Below are 18235 nucleotides of genomic sequence, written 5' to 3' on the forward strand. Positions count from 1 at the left end.
GCAATAGAGAGAGAGAGCTAGTGAATGCAGCTAGCTAGTTCAGCCTACTCAAACACCTGACTCAAACAGAGAGGGACGCTATGTTAGCTGGCTGGCTATGGTGATCCAACACTGGAACTCTTTCAAGTCAAGGTAAGCTTTTGGTTTTATTAATTTATTGCCATCGGGGCCCGCCGGTGTAACTGCTAGCTGACTGTACACTGTACTGCATGATTGTAGAGGGTTTACTAAACACGTTAGTTTTAGTAGCTATGTTGACTAGGATGTGATAACAATGTAGGCTGTGTAGCGGTTATGATATGAAGGTTTGAAAATGTTTCTTAAACAGAAGCAAATAGAACGAAACAAGGATAAACATACCTGAATTTGTCCAATAGAAACTCTAATTTGCCATTGTTGGACTAATGATTATAGCCTATATCAGCTAGATGCAGGCAAGAGTGTACAAGGCGGTATTACTCAAAATTCTCWCAAACTGTGCACCTACGTTGTAAACGTTCATTCATAGGCTAGGTTGTAGCAACCTCATGATGGGTATAGGGAAAATTAGAGTATAATGTAGTAGCCTAAACCTATCGCTGTTACATTGAACTGGGTGAATGGAATATGAATGACAGTCACCCAATATGCTGTAATAGAAATAAGGCCATGCTCATAAAAAAATAATAAAAAGATCCTCCCTTATCTTAAAACGGCACCGACCGCCACTGGTGTAGGCTATGTGTAAGTTCAGGATTAACTGCAGGAAGCGTGATGGGGCTTCAAAATAACCAGTTTGTTAAACCCTGTCTGCCATGTTTCTTCACACACACAGGGGTAAATGATATTGACAGGTTAAAATACAACCAGGTGGAGGCAGGTGAAGACTTACAGGTAACTGATCTGTAGTGTGTGTGTGTGTGTGTAAAGGTTTTTCCATATACTGCAGTCTCTCCTCGTCTTCTTGCCAGATCCAGCCCAACCCACGGAACGTAGCTCACATTACACACACATTATTACACTGAACCAACTCCGCCTGGTAAAAATAGAACGTCCGGGGCAGGGCCTTTTCCCCAATGTCCCCATTAACTTCACACACAGGCCAGCCTGTGGACAAGGACAACACCCTCACACAGGGGCACAGGTCAGTAACCAAGGTGACAACGGAACAACAACAAAGCAGTGCAAAAGGTCATCAACACAGTCATGTTAGTCCTCTATAGAGAAGAGAATGCAATATACTAGAGCAGGTATTCCCAAACTGGGGTATCAATGTCGTCGGGAGTACGCCAAATAAAAATGTGATTCACATTTTTTTTTTTACTTCACATTTTCTAACAGTCCATGCTTTTTTTCCAACGGGGCTATACATTTGGGTGAGTTTTTTCCCCCTCGCCTGAGTAGCCTCGTTTCACTGCCAAAAATAAAATWAAACCATCTAGTGTTCAGCAAAATAAGAACACAATGTCATATACAGGTAGCCTAGTCAAATAATTAACTTGCAATCACATTAACCGTTACTCTCTCGCGGGAATTCCACTAACTGTCCGTATGTAGCCAAACGTAGCTGCTGCTCATTCCGTTTGCTCGAAAATTGATAAATGGTTAAAAAAAAGTAAGGCCCGCGTCCATAGAGACACARACCTGCTCTACTGGTAGTACTGCTACTACCAGCAGTACTACACCTGCACCTGTTGACTACACAAGTTGTTCTGCTTCCACGAGCACATCCAATGCTAGCATCAGTAATTCTACATTTGTTGTTAGCCCACCTAGCATGGACAATGACAGCTGTGAATCTGATGCAGCCGAAGAGCTACTGCCCCCTTACCCGGGAAAGCACCGAACAGACAGAGATGTTGGATGATCAAAGAGGCGCAAATATGATGAGAACTACATTGATTTGGGGTTCACTTATATTGMGAGTAGTGCCTTTCCTAAGKCACAGTGTGTTATATGTGCAAAAGTATTCTCACAACTCTATGAAACCTTCACTCTTGCACAGACATTTAGAAACAAAACATGACAATTTGAAAAATAAGCCAGGGGAGTTTGAGCGAGAATTAAGACGACTTTCGAGTAGTAAGACATGTATAAAAGCAACAGATACCATTAATAAGAAGGGGCTAGAAGCSTCTTATATGGTGAGCTACCGAGTGGCTAGGACAGGCAAGCCCCATACTATTGTGGAGGACTTCATTCTTCCTGCTGCTGCGGATATGGCTGGAACAATGCTGGGGGAAGGCCAAAAAAAACTATACAGACAATGACTTCATCAAACAACACTTTCACGACGCATCAGTGACATGGCAGGAGATGTTTTCAAACAATTACTGCTTCGCATACAAGCCAGTGAATTCTATGCTTTACATCGGGATGAGTCAACAGACGTGGCGGGCCTGGCACAGCTCCTGGTATATGTCCGTTATGTTTATGGGGGGTCAATTAAGGAAGACATCCTCTTCTACAAACCACTGGAAACCAGGACAACAGGAGATTATATTTTTAAAGTACTGGACAGCTTTGTGACATCAAATGGACTTTGGTGGTCAAGATGTGTTGGTATCTGTACTGATGGTGCAAAAGCCATGACAGGAAGACATAGTGGAGTGATAACATGCCTGCATGCAGTTGCTTCCGACGCCACTTGGGTACACTGCAGCATCCACCGAGAGGCTCTTGCTGCCAAAGGAATGCCTGACAGCTTGAAAGAAGTTCTGGACACTACAGTGAAAATGGATAACTTCGTTAAAGCAAGGCCCCTGAACTCCTGTGTATTTTCTGCACTACGCAATGATACGGGCAGCGGCCATGTAACGCTTTTACAACATACATACGTGCGTTGGTTATCAAGGGGCAAAGTATTGACATGTTTTTTTTTTTTTTAATTGAGAGACGTGCTTGAAGTTCTCTTTACTGACCATAATTTTCACTTGTCTGACCGCTTGCATGATGACGAGTTTCACACGACTGGCCTATCTGGGTGAWGTTTTTTCTCATCTGAACGATCAGAATCTAGGATTACAGGGTCTCTCCGCAACTATATTCAATGTGCGGGACAAAATTGAGGCTATGATTAAGAAGTTGGAYCTCTTCTCTGTCTGCATGAACTAGGACAACACACACGTCTTTCCATCATTGCATGATTTTTTGTGTGCAAATTAACTCAAGCTTACAGACAATGTCAAATGTGATATAGCGAAGCACCTGAGTGAGTTGGGTGCGCAATTATGCATGTACTTTCCCGAAATGGATGACACAAACTGGATTCGTTATCCCTTTCATGCCCTGCCTCCAGTCCACTTACCGATATGTGAACAAGAGAGCCTCATCGAAATTGCAACAAGCGGTTCTGTGAAAATTGAATTTAATCAGAAGCCAGACAGATTTATGGATTGGCCTGCACTCAGAGTATCCTGCCTTGGCAAATCACACTGTTAAAACAATGATGCCCTTTGCAACCACGTACCTATGTGAGAGTGGATTCTCGGCCCTCACTAGCATAAAAACTAAATACAGTCACAGACTGTGTGGAAAACTTAAGACAGACTCTCTCCAATACAACCCAACATTGCAGAGTTATGTGCATCCTTTCAAGCACACCCTTCTCATTAACCTGTGGTGAGTTATTCACAATTTTCAATGAACAAATAAGGTTTTATATGTAAGATGGTTAAATAAAGAGCAAAATGATTTGATTATTATTTGTGCCCTGGTCCTATAAGAGCTCCCACGAGTCGGGTTGTGACAAAAACTCACTCAATCTTATGTTTAATAAATGTATCGTATAGTGTGTGTATAGGCTTACAATAATGGCAAAAAATAACATTTGAGAGTGCGCTGACCCTGGTGCTAGAGGGGGTACGCAGCTGGAMGTTGAATGTTTGAAGGGGTACGGGACAATAAAAAGTTTGGGAACCACTGTACTAGAGGTACAAACCACCACTGTCCAGGAGCTGTACTGTAACTGAAGTCCAACAAACTGGCATCACAGTTGGAAATGAATCAACACTGATGAGAAAGCCCTTTCTTCTTCATTGGATTTGTAAATGAAACACTGATGAGAAACTAGCCCTTTCTTCTTCATTGGATTTGTAAATGAAACACTGATGAGAAACTAGCCCTTTCTTCTTCATTGGATTTGTAAATGAAACACTGATGAGAAACTAGCCCTTTCTTCTTCATTGGATTTGTATTTGAATCCAATAGATATTAACGGACAGAGGAGAATGTGTAGGGGATATGTTTTCTTGGGCACTGTTTATCACGTTGTCTGTCTTCTGTAGCATCTGGACCATGGCGGGGATGCAGCGCTACTCCTCTTCATCATTTAATTGTCCAATCTGCCCAACTGGCTGCTCTTACAGGATTCCTATTCCTCCCCCAATAGAGGATTTATTTTTTATCATTCAACTTTAAAAAGCTGCGAGCTACAATCAGAACTGGACCTTGATAGTTTCCCCGGGGAAGGTCTAATCAATTCAGTATCACAAAATGTAGAATGAATCTATAGTTTATTCATTTCACTGACAAAATGCTTTGTTCGGCATTTCTCCAAACACACCCAGATGTGGCGTGTACTTACAAATATCTCCTCTACATATGATCGCTATGGATAAAAACGATCCCCMCAGGGTTTAGAAATAGCACATTAATCCCTGCATGGCTACGTCATGACCACTGCTGGAGTACAGCAGCAACCATCCCATCAATAGACCTAAAGCTACCCCATGAGTTTTAATATTGTCCACGTATTATGACGGTGTTATGTCTCCATACAGAATATTTAACATTGCACAATATTTCCCCTTGTAGACTACCATGATATTTAAGACAGTTATGTCCCCATATGCCAGTGATGGGGCAGTACAGGAGAGGTACTCACGCTGCAGTGTGTTCTCTAGCTGAGAGCCAGCCTGCAGAAGGCTGTGGTAGCACTCCATTTCTCCCCCTGGCTCCTGCTCTGTCTCCTCCTGCAGTGAAGCTGGGCCCATTCCCTTCCCCCTTATCCACCTCCACAGGGCTGGACAGAACACTAGCAGGCCTGGTAGTGGGTAACGGCTGGTGTCAAGGCCTCACATCCTTATTATCCTACGGTCCTGTCCCCAGTCTGACTCTACTTCCAGGGGGGTAGAGAGGAAGCTTCAGCCCACTTTTCCCTGTAGATCCAGGGACCCAGTCAGGAGGCTCCCAGGGGCTGGATCCAGATCCTGAMTCACCTTGAGCCGCATGCACCGAAGAACCCAGTACAGCAGAGGAGTATAAGTGTGCAGTCCACACAGAACATCAAATGGTAGGTTTTCCGGCTGCTGTGGCCAAGACAGTCCTGATACGATGCACTTTTCCCTCACACACACTCTATAATATTCAGTCCAGTGAGTGACTATCTTGTTCTAAGCTACAGCCACTAACCCTTAATGAACACCTGTCTGCCACTTCAAAACAAACACTGCACCCTCCATCTGGCCACTGGCGTCTCTTCCTCGTTTTCCTCTGTGCCCTCCCTTTATCCCCCTCTTGCCCTCAGTCTGGATTTTAGTGCGTCAGCTCTGCCGCTGCTGAGGCACAGTGGCTCCTATCCTGACACACTGCCAACTCCCTCCCAACTTTTACGACTCCTCCTCCTTTCCGCTTTCCTCCGTCTTAGTGGTCACTCTATTCCTGTAGCAGATTGTGGGCTGATTCCACACAGCGCTGCCTGGCTGACCTACCGCATACAGCACTGCTGGGCTATCTGACACGAGTGTTACTGCTTCCTCCTACTCAATATTCTGGGACACACACAGAGAACCGTGTGCTACACATTTAAGTGTCAATAGAGCCATTGTAAACGGTACATTATTCTCCCGTTCTTGTCTAAGCCAACAAATTGTTCTGCCCATGCAAGTGCACACACATTAACACACAACGAACACATTCAAACGAAGGCACAGGAACATGAACGGGTGTCATTGTACAAAATAGACACAGCTTCACTCATCTCCACTCCCCCAGTTACTCTGCCTACGTCTCCCCTCAACCGACCAGGACTCAGACACACATGGATCCARGGAAGGAGTAGAGTAACAGAAGGATATGAACATACATTAATACACACACAGTGTCGGGTGGTGCTGTGGTGGCAGGTTGAGTGGCGTGCTACAGGGCCACTCGGCCAGCGGTACGTCTGAACTCTGCTGTGGAGCTCTAGCCTTCAGCAGCCCTGTTGATCCAGTTAAGCCTCTCAGCCACCTCATTACCGCAGAGCATCTGCTTGGTGTGGCCAGGCGTACACACACACAGTCCACAGGCGGCTGGTGGTGCCTTAATTGGGGAGGATGGGCTCATTGTAATTGCTAGAATGGAATAAATGGTACCAAATACATCAAAACACATGGTTTACCTGAGTTTGATACCATTTCATCCCAGCAATTTTAATGAGCCGTCCTCCTATCAGCAGCCTCCTGTGGTGCACACACATGCGTGCAGTCCTGCAAAGCCCACACTAACAGACCATGCTAAGCATAAGCCAAGTACGCTTGCTGATACACAAGTTCACTCAAGCATACCACAAATTCATAATATTGTGATTTATTACAGAAAAACTGTGTTGAACAAACTGGTCTTAAAGTGCTACATTCAGGTCGGAGGTTCAGAGTGCCGAGGCTGGAGCCCGAGGGGCCAGATGTGGGGTGGTCCTGGCGCCGGGGTGCGGTGCCCATTTTGTGCCCGTCACCCCARGGCACCCCACCCCAGCGGTCACCTGTGGGACAGGGCCATTCTCCACATTCATCCAGCCACTCGTGCATTTTTTTTTTGTTGGACGTTTCGATTATTCTTACAAAAATGGCTGGAAAAAGGGTTGCATTAAAAATACAATCAATCAATCAATCATTCTTTTTTTTTTTTTGGTCAGGCAAAACACAAGAAACCAATACATTTTGTAAGCTTTTGAAAACGGCATCTGTAATGCCCCCCCCCCCCCCAATATAGTAAGTGCTCCTCCTACCTCGACCTAGGACACAGCCCAGGCAGGTGAGAGTCCAGCGGTGTCTCCACACTAGTCTGAGTACAGCCCATACTCAGCCCCCTGATAGCTTTAGTGTTTCAAAAGGAAATGTTACAATAGAGTTCTCCGTAATATAGCCATCTGGTGTACACAACCCTCTGGAAACTCCAGACCCTTGAAGTCAAGAAAAATATATACATTTCTCCCATATGAAAGTATGGTAAATCACATTTGGCATGGAGGGGAGGGGACACCAGGTTGCATATGCTCAGTATCATGTACAGCCAGCATGTAGATGTTACAGTATCTCCAACCACTAAGGATCTGGAATGAAGTCCATCTGAACTAAAGCTACTGAACTTAGGAACTACAGCCATAATAATCAAATACTTGATCGTTATGGCATTTCTTTAAAGGACAAGACATACCCCTCTGTGCCAGAAATACCAGAAGCTCCATTCAAAGCCTAGATATGGCTTAACTGACCTCTAACCAGTGCTCTGTAATCTGACCTGCGACCAGAACGGTGGAGGGAACAGGATATGGTAGAGGTGTAAGGTAGGATATACGGGTTGGCACAGGGGCACACATCTTGTCTGAAGTAACACAGGCATACTGAAATTGCACAATAAAAAAAATACGTAATAAAAATATAACATTTGTGGGTAAAATTACACAGAACAATAAATATGTCAAATAGATTCTTACACGTTCCAAGAACAAAATTCCTCCCATAGTATGTAAAAGTGATTCATATCATGGCATGTAGAAATGGAATGTATGAAGCACTAACACTAGAGGTCAGTAAGAAACCCTTCTCAGATATCGTAAATAGATATGGATGTTGATGTAAGGTAAGCAGGTGGTCACATTACCTGACGAGAAAGTCTGGAGTTGGGATCGTTACCTTTGACAAACACTAAGTGGTAATGGGACATCGATACCTCATTTTAGGTTTTTAGTGCATGTGCGTATTAGTGAATGCGTAGGTGTGTGCGCATTATGTGTGTGTGTGTTTCAGCATATGACAAATTTGCCTTTCGGACTGCATGCCCAAAGGAAAATCCTCAGAACTCCTGATGTCCTTTAGATGACAGGTCATGACAACCACGTGCTAATCTACAAGGAAGCTACAGGTATTCCTATGAAAACACTGTACGTGTCTCAATGCAACACACAGGTTGCTTTTTAGGCCATCGATCCCATCCAGTACAGCTGGGAAACCGATGTATGAGAAACACATTCACACATAAACAACTTGCTCACACTCCGCAACACATTTTGCAATATTTGGACGGTGCTGGGCATGACACGCATCTCCCCAGGTCAGACACATTTTTGGCTTCAAGCACTAGGCATTCAAACAGGTTAAGATCTATAGCTACAGCACATATAATAATTTTCACAATCCAATTGGGATTTTCTTATATTATCACCGGCCTTCTGCTTGGAAGATACATGTCATGCTCCAAACACGGAACCAGGTAGAAACGTTGGCAAGCACAAGTCATTACCAGTCATTTTGATTAACTCACATACACACTTTTTGGGAAGATGAGAAAATGGAGACTTAAACCAGTAGGGGGCTGTGCCTCTAAACCCTCTTAGCCAAGTAGGGGGCTGTGCCTCTAAACCCTCTTAACCCAGTAGGGGGCTGTGCCTCTAAACCCTCTAAACCCAGTAGGGGGCGGTGCCTCTAAACCCTCCCTTAGCACAGTAGGGGGCTGTGCCTCTAAACCCTCTTAGCCAAGTAGGGGACTGTGCCTCTAAACCCTCTTAACCCAGTAGGGGGCTGTGCCTCTAAACCCTCCCTTAGCACAGTAGGGGGCTGTGCCTCTAAACCCTCCCTTAGCACAGTGGGGGCTGTGCCTCTAAACCCTCCCTTAGCCACAGTAGGGGGCTGTGCCTCTAAACCCTCCCTTAACCAAGTAGGGGGCTGTGCCTCTAAACCCTCCCTTAACCCAGTAGGGGGCTGTGCCTCTAAACCCTCCCTTCTCAGTATCCATTTTTTTTCAAGATATTCAGTAACCCGTGTGCAGTGTAGTCTGTATTGAGCGAACATGCTTTCTTTGCCCTGGACTAGACTGGAATCATGTAACTTACAGTACCAGTCAAAAGTCTGGACACACCTACTCATTCAAGGGTTTTTCTTTATTTCTTACTATTTTCTACTTTGTAGAATAATAGTGAAGACATCAAAACTATGAAATAACACATGAAATAATGTAGTAACCAAAAAAAGTTTATTCAAAATGAATTTTATATTTGATTCTTCAAATTAGCCACCCTTTGCCATCATGAGGTAGTCACCTGGAACGCATTTCAATTAACAATCTGTGCCTTGTTAAACGTTAATTTATGGATTTATTTCCTTCTTAATGCGTTTGAGCCTATCAGTTGTGTCGTGACAGGTAGGTGTGGGAAACAGAAGATGGTCTTTTACCAAATAAGGCTAAGTCCATATTATGGCAAGAACAGCTCAAATAAGCAAAGAGAAACAGACCATCATTACTTTAAGACATGAAGGTCAGTCAATTCAGAACATTTCAAGAACTRTGAATGTTTCTCCGAGAGCAGTCGCAAAAACCATCAAGAGCTGTGATGAAACTGTCTCTCATGAGGACCACCACAGGAAAGGAATACCCAGAGTTACCTCTGCTGCAGAGGATACGTTCATTAGAGTTAACTGCACCTCAAATGAGAGCCCAAATAAATGCTTCACAGAGTTCAAGTAACAGACACATCAACTGTTCAGAGGAGACTGCGTGAATCAGGTCTTCATGGTCGAATTGCTGCAAAGAAACCACTACTAAAGGACACCAATAAGAAGAGACTTGCTTGGGCCAAGAAACACAAGCAATGAACATTAGACCGGCGGAAATCTGTCCTTTGGTCTGACGAGTCCAAATTTGAGATTTTTGGTTCCAACCTAGGTTAACGGATGATCTCCGCATGTGTGGTTGCCACCATGAAGCATGGAAGAGGTGTGATGGTGCTTTGCTGGTGACATTTTCTGTGATTTATTTAGAATTCAAGGCACACTTTACCAGCATGGCTACCACAGAATTATGCAGCGATACACCATCCCACCTGGTTTGCGCTTATTGGGAGTATCATTTGTTTTTCAACAGGACAATGACCCAACACCTCCAGGCTGTGTAAGGGCTATTTGACCAAGGAGAGTGATGGAGTGCTGCATCAGATGACCTGGCCTCCACAATCACTCAACCTCAACCCAATTGAGACGGTTTGGGATGAGTTGGACCACACGCAGAGTGAAGGAAAAGCAACCAACAAGTGCTCAGCATATGTAGGAACTCCTTCAAGACTGTTGGAAAAGCATTCCTTATGAAGCTGGTTGAGAGAATGCCAAGAGTGTGCAAAGCTGTCATCAAGGCAAAGGGTGGCTACTTTGAAGAARCTGAAATATATTTTGATTTGTTTAAAAAAAAAAATGGTTACTACATGATTCCATATGTGTTATTTGATAGTTTTGATGTCTTCACTATTATTCTACAATGAAGAAAATAATAAAAATAAAGAAAAACCCTTGAATGAGAAGGTGTTCTAAAACTTTTGACTGGTACTGTACAAACTATTTGGGCCTGGAACTGTGGAATCTGTTTAAGAAAGTTACGTAACATTTGTATTTTTGTTTTAACAAACCTTGACCTAAACACACAAGTAATAACAAGTGGAATGTGGCATTCATGGAACCTCCTTCGTTTCATGCAGATGAATCATTCTGGGTCAGTGGAGGTGTGGCTGCATGTTAGAACACAGCAGATCGTAGTAGTACTACTGACAAGGTAGCCGTGTACGCATTCATTTCCATTTTTTWAAGAAAGAATTCAAAAAAAGAAAAAGAAACTGCGGAAACTCATGCCTCCTGTCTGAATAGTGCAGTAAAAACGGTGGTAAAAACGGCCTGTGCTGCGTGGGCCGGTGGTGCAGTACTCTGCAGACATGCAGAGGGAAACAGGAAGAGGTTGACAGGAGTCCAGCCCTGGCTCTTCTAGCATCTTTTCTATTTTCTTTTTATCAATTTCCATTTTCTTTTTAGATTAGGCAAAAGTGCAGGCAGCCAGCTTGACTYCCATGGGGGCCTGAAAGACACTGGCCGCAGTATAGTTGACCCTCCTTTCTGCCCTTCACTCCTGCCCGATCAGGTGCTTGTAGGACAAGGGCGTGACGGCAGCGATCTGGAGAGGACAAATACAGAGACAGAAGTCAGTCCACCTCCATAGACAGAATCCTGCTCCTGCCAAATGCCAACAACTGGAAGGTGGTAACAAAGAGCAGCACCATGACAGACACCATTAAATGTTGACCCKAAAAATCAGATAGAATTGACCACATACCCCTGAATAAAATTGATTGGACACACCTCCCCTGAAAACAGAGATTCGCTCAAATCAAAGAATGTCTACTGCTCTGATATCATGTGATCATCCCTGATGAAGTGTATGGAACCCAAGAAGACCATGAGGCGATAGCCYAGGATTAAGACATGTGAGATTAGCCCTTGTTTTACCTGGATGTTTTTAGGAGGGAGTCCTCTGAAGGCTGGGAAGAATAGAGAAGCAGGTTAAATACAGGTGATGGATGTGAGCGTAAAGCCTGGTGTTAACCCAGACTTTCCAATAAACAGAAKCAGGGCTCTAAATTAGCATTTTACCATGGTAGCACTGTTGCACCCAATTTCTTTTAAAGTTAGGAGCACCAGGAAATGTCATTTTAATATCGATTGAGATATACAGCCTTTATTGGGCCTATATGAATTCTATGTACTTTTGAAGCACATTTTGTACCCTAGAAAGTAATATCTAACACTGTTAAGACATTCGTTTATTATCTCCACCAATGGAGATGCATCCAGCAAAACTGTAGCGCCAGTAACATGGTCACAARTGTCGAACGGTTCTGGCTACAGACGAGCGGTTCTCTCTGTAGTAATGGTGACACCACCACGGTCAGGAATCTGCGCTCACTTTTTTATCTAGGGTACTCGGAAACAGCGAAGGGGCGGCAGGTAGTCTAGCCGTTTGAGCTGTAAAATCGTTCTGCCCTTGAGGAAGGCAGTTAACCCCCCCACAAGAACTGCTCCCCGGCGCCAATGACGTGGACGTCGATTAAGGCAGCCCCCCCCCCGCACCTCTCTGATTCAAAGGTCTTGGGTTGAATGCGGAAGACATTTGGGTTGAATGCATTCAGTTGTGCAACTGACTAGGCATCCTCTTTCCCTTAATCATTACAACAATTAGAATCTGACAGATATTTTTGTAGTCGCACTGGTGCTCCCAAATTAAAATGTCTTGTCGCACAGCAGAAATATTTAGCKGCATATTGGACCAAAATGGTGGCACTTTAGAGCCCTGAATGGAACCCACCCACATCACATTGTATTGGTCATGTACACATATTTGACCAATACAATTTTATTTTATTTGACACATTCACTCCAGGCAACGGTCAGTTCATTTTGATGTAGGAAGAGCAACATACAATCAGGCAAAGGAAAGGGGTAACAAAATGTAGTACTTGCAAATGGAGAATACAAGACGCCAGTAACACACAAGTAGTACATTGCACATGCAACCAGGAGGGACACCACAACCACCATATAAATGACAACTCCATAAGGGGAGAAATTAAAAAGGCAGATTACGAGGTCTGCAATATTTCATTAGGAATAAAGAGGCAAAAGAAAAACAGACTTACTCACATTCACACACACACACACACTGATGAGACAAAATAATCCCCGATCCTCAACGGAGTCCATACTTAGTCAAAAAMGTAACTGGAAATCCTTAAAGACCACATGCAAGGCCACAATGAGCTGGTCGTCTACTGGAAGGCTGAAAAGAGAATTGACTGTCCTGGCTTAGTGGATCATATTGGAAAAGGCTCCCCTTCTGACATCAATTTATACAGTCGGCCAGTTAAATGTTTATCCAAATCTTTGTCCATAAGAATGTATGTACATATTTCACAAGCAAAAATATGACGCAGCCATTATGACAAATACACTTTTCAGCCAACCAATCAGAGCTCAACACCCAGGAAGTATGGGTTACAGTAGCCATTAGAGGACTGAACCAACTTCTTAAAAAAAGATCTTACATGTTGAAGGCACGGGAAGCAGGATTTGGAAACTGGATTCTGGTTACAGTTAAAGAGTACTGAGTCTCGGCAGATCTAGACAGCTAAAGGGTTTCTTTTGGGGGGTATTTGATTGTTTTAACTAAGGGGCAGAGTTGGGGGTCGGTACCTGTTCATAGGATAGTATTGGACTCGTCTGAAAAGGTTCGCATGAGCAGGGGCCTGGCTGAAGACCGGGGAGACTGGGTTTTCCCCTCGCCAGACTGAACCACCGGCTTCTTCTGGAAGGGTGAAGCAAGAGACACTAATGGCACCTCGTGCTGACAGACAGACACTTACACACTTGAGACAGAAGTTGGACAATGTAATGTAGTTTAAACACACACTCGCCTTGGTGAATTCTCTCTCCTCTACCCAGGAGGGTCAATGTTTGAGAAAGCTTGCYTCGTTCTTAAGGTTGCATTATTTAAAATCAACACAAAGCCACCTTAATAGACTAATACACATTATTGGTACAGCTATCCAAATACTTCAAATATCCTTTGAGGCATTTGGGTGACTTTCACTAGAAAGTTCTGATTAAAAAGACACATTCATAGCAACACACAACCACCCAGAAATGTCTGTAGTGGCCCACTGCGGTGGTGGGYTCCAGGGTATGGGGGTGGCTGGAGTCTGGGGCACTCTGGCATGCAGGTAAACCTKATTTCTTTGCGTGCTACATTCACCTGGACAGGCATGCAGAGACAGCAGGCACAGTGGCAGCACGGGCAGGAAAGACACACTGACTGATGCACTCAGACATACTGAATTAGACATAGGACCAACGCTGCAGCAACAAACGAAAAACCACAATTGCTGGGGAAGTGAGATGGCTGGGCATTGGGCAACCCAGCACTTACATAAGCATTCTCAAATGATCCTGAAATAACAAAAAAATGTACCACCCAGTCTAGACAGTGGTTAGAAAGGTAGCTTCTCTTTAACCTCACCATGACCTGAACAGGGAACCTCTAGAATGGTCAATCAAGGCCGGCTGGATGTTAAAGGAAGGAGGAGGGGACAAATCTGACAAGCAGGACAGGACAGATGGGAGGAGAGTGGGGGAGCAAGGAGGAGAGTGGGGGAACAAGGAGGAGAGTGGGAAGGGGGACAAGGAGGAGAGAAGAGGAGAGGCAGTAAAGGGGAAAAGCAGGCAGAGAGAGAGAGACCTCAGTCACTCCAGGAGAAGCTGTGAGTACTGGCGGTCTGCGACAGCATGAAGATAGTGGACGTCCCCGACGAAGGAAGCCGTGGCTTGATCTGCAGCAAAGCAGGCAGGACAGAAAGGAAGAAACAGAAGAGGCAATAAGAGGAAGTGAGACAGAGGGGGAGAGACTGTAGAGAATGTATTAATACAAAGCAGCAGAGTTAGAAAGATAGCATTTAGTTAGGGTGGGGCAGAGTCTTATATAGAGAGGGGCAAGGTAGCCTCCAGGTTAGAGCGTTGGGCCAGTAACCGAAAGGTCGCTGGCTCGAATACCGGAGCCGGTAAGGTGAAAACTCCCTGTGCACTTGAATAAGGCACTTAACCCTAATTGCTCCAGGGGCGCCGTGTAATGGTGACCCTGGCAGTGACCCCACTCCCAGCCGGTGTCTCAGGAGGTGGTGGGATACGCAAGAAACGCACAAGTGTGTAACAGGACAAATATAAGCACTCCCCAAATTATTAATACATTAACACTCCAGATTCATCCGTCGGAATGCCAGATGGTGAAGCGTGATTCATCACTCCAGAGAACGCATGGTGATCTTAGGCTTGTGTGCGGCTGCTAGGCCACGGAAACCCATTTCTTGAAGCTCCCGACGAACAGCTCTTGTGCTGACGTTGCTTCCAGAGGCAGTTTGGAATTCGGTAGTGAGTGTTGCAACCGAGGACAGATCTAGCAGGGCGGAAAGGTGGCATCCAATGACAGGTGCCACATTGAAAGTCACTGATCTCTTCAGTAAGGCCATTCTAGTGCCAATGTTTGTCTATGGAGATTGCATGACTTTGTGCTTGATTTTTGTTGAGGCTGAAATAGCCAAATCCACTAATTTGAAGGGGTGTGCAGATACTTTTGTATGCATGCATGTACAGTTGAAGTCGGACGTTTACATAGACTTAGGTTGGAGTCATTAAAACTTGTTTTTCAACCACTCCACAAATTTCTTGTTAACAAACTATAGTTGTGGCAAGTCGGTTAGGACATCTACTTTGTGCATGACAAGACATTTTTCCAACAATTGTTTACAGACATTATTTAATTTATAATTCACTGTATCACAATTCCAGTGGGTCAGAAGTTTACATACACTAAGTTGACTGTGCCTTTAAAAAGCTTGGAAAATTCCAGAAAATTATGTCATGGCTTTAGAAGTTTATGATAGACTAATTGACATAATTTGAGTCAATTGGAGGTGTACCTGRYGATGTATTTCAAMGCCTACCTTCAAACTCAGTGCCTCTTTGCTTGACATCATGGGAAATCAAAAGAAATCAGCCAAGACCTCAGAGAAGAATTGTAGGCCTCCACAAGTCTGGTTCATCTAAGGGAGCAATTTCCAAACGCCTGAAGGTACCACGTTCATCTGTACAAACAATAGTACGAGAGTATAAACACTAAGGGACCACGCAGCCGTCATACCACTCAGGAAGGAGACGCGTTCTGTCTCCTAGAGATGAATGTACTTGTGTGAAAAATGCAAATCAATCCCAGAACAGCAGCAAAGAACCTTGTGAAGATGTTAGAGGAAACAGGTACAAAAGTATCTATATCCACAGTAAAACGAGTCCTATATCGACATAACCTGAAAGGCCGCTCAGAAACGAAGAAGCCACTGCTCCAAAACCGCCATAAAAAAGCCAGACTACGGTTTGCAACTGCACATGTGGACAAAGATCGTACTTTTTTTTAGAAATGTCCTCTGGTCTGATGAAACAAAAATAGAACTGTTTGGCTATAATGACTATTGTTATGTTTGGAGGAAAAAGGGGGATGCTAGCAAGCCGAAGAACACCATCCCAACTGTGAAGCACGGGGGTGGCAGCATCATGTTGTGGGGGTGCTTTGCTGCAGGAAAGACTGGTGCACTTCAGAAAATAGATGGCATCATGATGAGGGAAAATGATGTGGATTTATTGAAGCAACATCAGTCAGGAAGTTAAAGCTTGGTCGCAAATGTGTCTTTCAAATGGACAATGACCCCAAAACATACTTCCAAAGTTGTTGCAAAATGACTTTGACAACAAAGTCAAGGTATTGGAGTGGCCATCACAAAGACCTGACCTCAATCCTATAGAACATTTGTGGGCAGAACTGAAAAATTGTGTGCAAGCAAGGAGGCCTACAAACCTGACTCAGTTACACCAGCTCTGTCAGGAGGAATGGGCCAAAATTTACCCAACTTACTGTGGGAAGRTMGTGSCCTGAAATGTTTGATACAAGTTAAACAATTTAAAGGCAATGCTACCAAATACTAATTYAGTGTATGTAAACTTCTGACCTACTGGGAATGTGATGAYATAAATAAAAGCTCTACTATTATTCTGACATTTCACATTCTTAAAATAAAGTGGTGATCCTAACTGACCTAAGACAGGGAATTTTTACTAGGATTAAATGTCAGGAATTGTGAAAAACTGAGTTTAAATGTATTTGGCTAAGGTGTATGTAAACTTCTGACTTCAACTGTATGTATGTATACACACTCACCGGCCAGTTAATTAGGTACACTACCCCGTTGACGAAAATGGTTCGCTCCCACAGACAGTGAGTCATGTGGCCTGCTATATAAAGCAGGCAGACAGGCCTCCAGTTACTATTCGATTGAACGGTCGATTGAACCAAACGAGTGACCTAAGCAACTTTGAGCGTGACATGACCTGTGCCAGGCACACCGGATCCAGTATCTCAGAAAGGGCCGCCCTCCTGGGCTTTTTACGCACAAGAGTGTCTACTGCAGGGTTCTCCGACTTTCTCCAAAACCCTCCTCAATTAAACATTAACTGTTAGCGGTTGCCATAGTTGTGCAAAGTGTCATGACTGCAGCAGCAGTCAGCATGTGCTGCAGCAGTAGGCCTAATAGCAGAAACATCAYAATGACACATTCCTCTCTTGCTAAATGCGCTATTAAAGGGTTATTAAACTCAAATCTAAATGTGTTACTTTTTCTTTTTCAGACCTCAGAAATMGTTTTCTGATGTGATTTAAGCACTGACATGGACTCAGAACATCAATGTGTTGTTTCTTTGAATAATTGTAATATTGAGAGTAAAAAACTGAAAATAATCCAAAACCAGGAAAAATAAAACAGAATTCGGGAAAATACAAAATAATTGTATGGTGCCTGTCGTGCCAAATACCGTTTATTAACCATCATATTACCAGTTAACTTGACAGAAAACACATTGTACACTAAGGACCCGAGAAAAGTTGCAGAGTAGAGGAGAAGAATGAGCCTATTTGAAAGCTATAAAAAAATAGCTTGCAACTTTATTTGTTTTAAGTAGCTCGCATGCTAGAAGAGGTTGGAGACCCCTGGTCTAGGGTTTACCGAGAATGGTGGGACAAACAATAGGCATCCAGTCAGCGGCAGTCCTGTGGACGAAAACAGCTAATTGTCGAGAGGTCAAAGGAAAATGGCAAGAATCGCGCAAGCTAACAGGCCAGCAGAACTGCATCTCGGCGATCCTAGTCACGAATGGYCTATTACAGCGACCACACAAGGTTCCACTCCTATCAGCTAAAAACAAGAAGCAGCAGCTCCAATTGGCACGTGATCACCAATACTGAACAATTGAGTGGAAAAACATTGCCTGGTCCGACAAATCACGGTTCCTGTAGCGTCATGCTGATCGTAGAGTCAGGATTTGGCGTAAGCAGCATGAGTCCATGGACCCATCCTGCCTGATGTCAATAGTACAGGCTGGTGGCGGTGGTGTACCGCCGTCCAATCTGCAGCAACTGCGTGACGCCATCGCGTCAGCATGGAGCAACATCCCTGTTGAACTTTCCKAACTTGTAGAATCCATGCCCCGTAGAACTCAGGCTGTCCGACCGGGTACTAGATCGGTGTACCTAATAAACAGAGAGTTGGGCCAACGCGGTTTCTGTCTGAACGTTCTGAGAGCGCCTCTTTCTC

At 44.1% G+C, this 18235-nt stretch overlaps 1 protein-coding gene across 7 annotated transcripts in view; it reads right to left on the reverse strand.

Annotated features, from left to right (window-relative positions):
- Positions 1 to 6533: 6533 nt before the first annotated feature.
- The window catches only part of atp11c (ATPase phospholipid transporting 11C), a 72326-nt gene continuing 60624 nt past the window's right edge, over positions 6534 to 18235 (reverse strand). Inside the window, exons 28-31 of one of the 7 annotated variants that reach the window (XR_011480316.1) lie at positions 11502 to 11533; positions 11329 to 11359; positions 8766 to 11169; positions 6534 to 8697 (exon numbers count right to left, since the gene is read on the reverse strand). Coding sequence is in view for 6 of the 7 variants with exons in the window: in XM_070444745.1 (XP_070300846.1) it covers positions 11119 to 11169; positions 11329 to 11359; positions 11502 to 11533 (114 nt within the window). In the remaining variant the exon portion in view is untranslated. Of the gene's footprint in view, positions 11170 to 11328; positions 11360 to 11501; positions 11534 to 13241; positions 13354 to 18235 lie in introns of those variants that run through there. The other 6 variants (XM_070444745.1, XM_023992469.2, XM_023992468.2 and 3 more) reach the window with 6 other exon arrangements.

This window comes from Salvelinus sp. IW2-2015, linkage group LG8 (assembly GCF_002910315.2).
Source record: "Salvelinus sp. IW2-2015 linkage group LG8, ASM291031v2, whole genome shotgun sequence".
NCBI lineage: Eukaryota > Metazoa > Chordata > Actinopteri > Salmoniformes > Salmonidae > Salvelinus > Salvelinus sp. IW2-2015.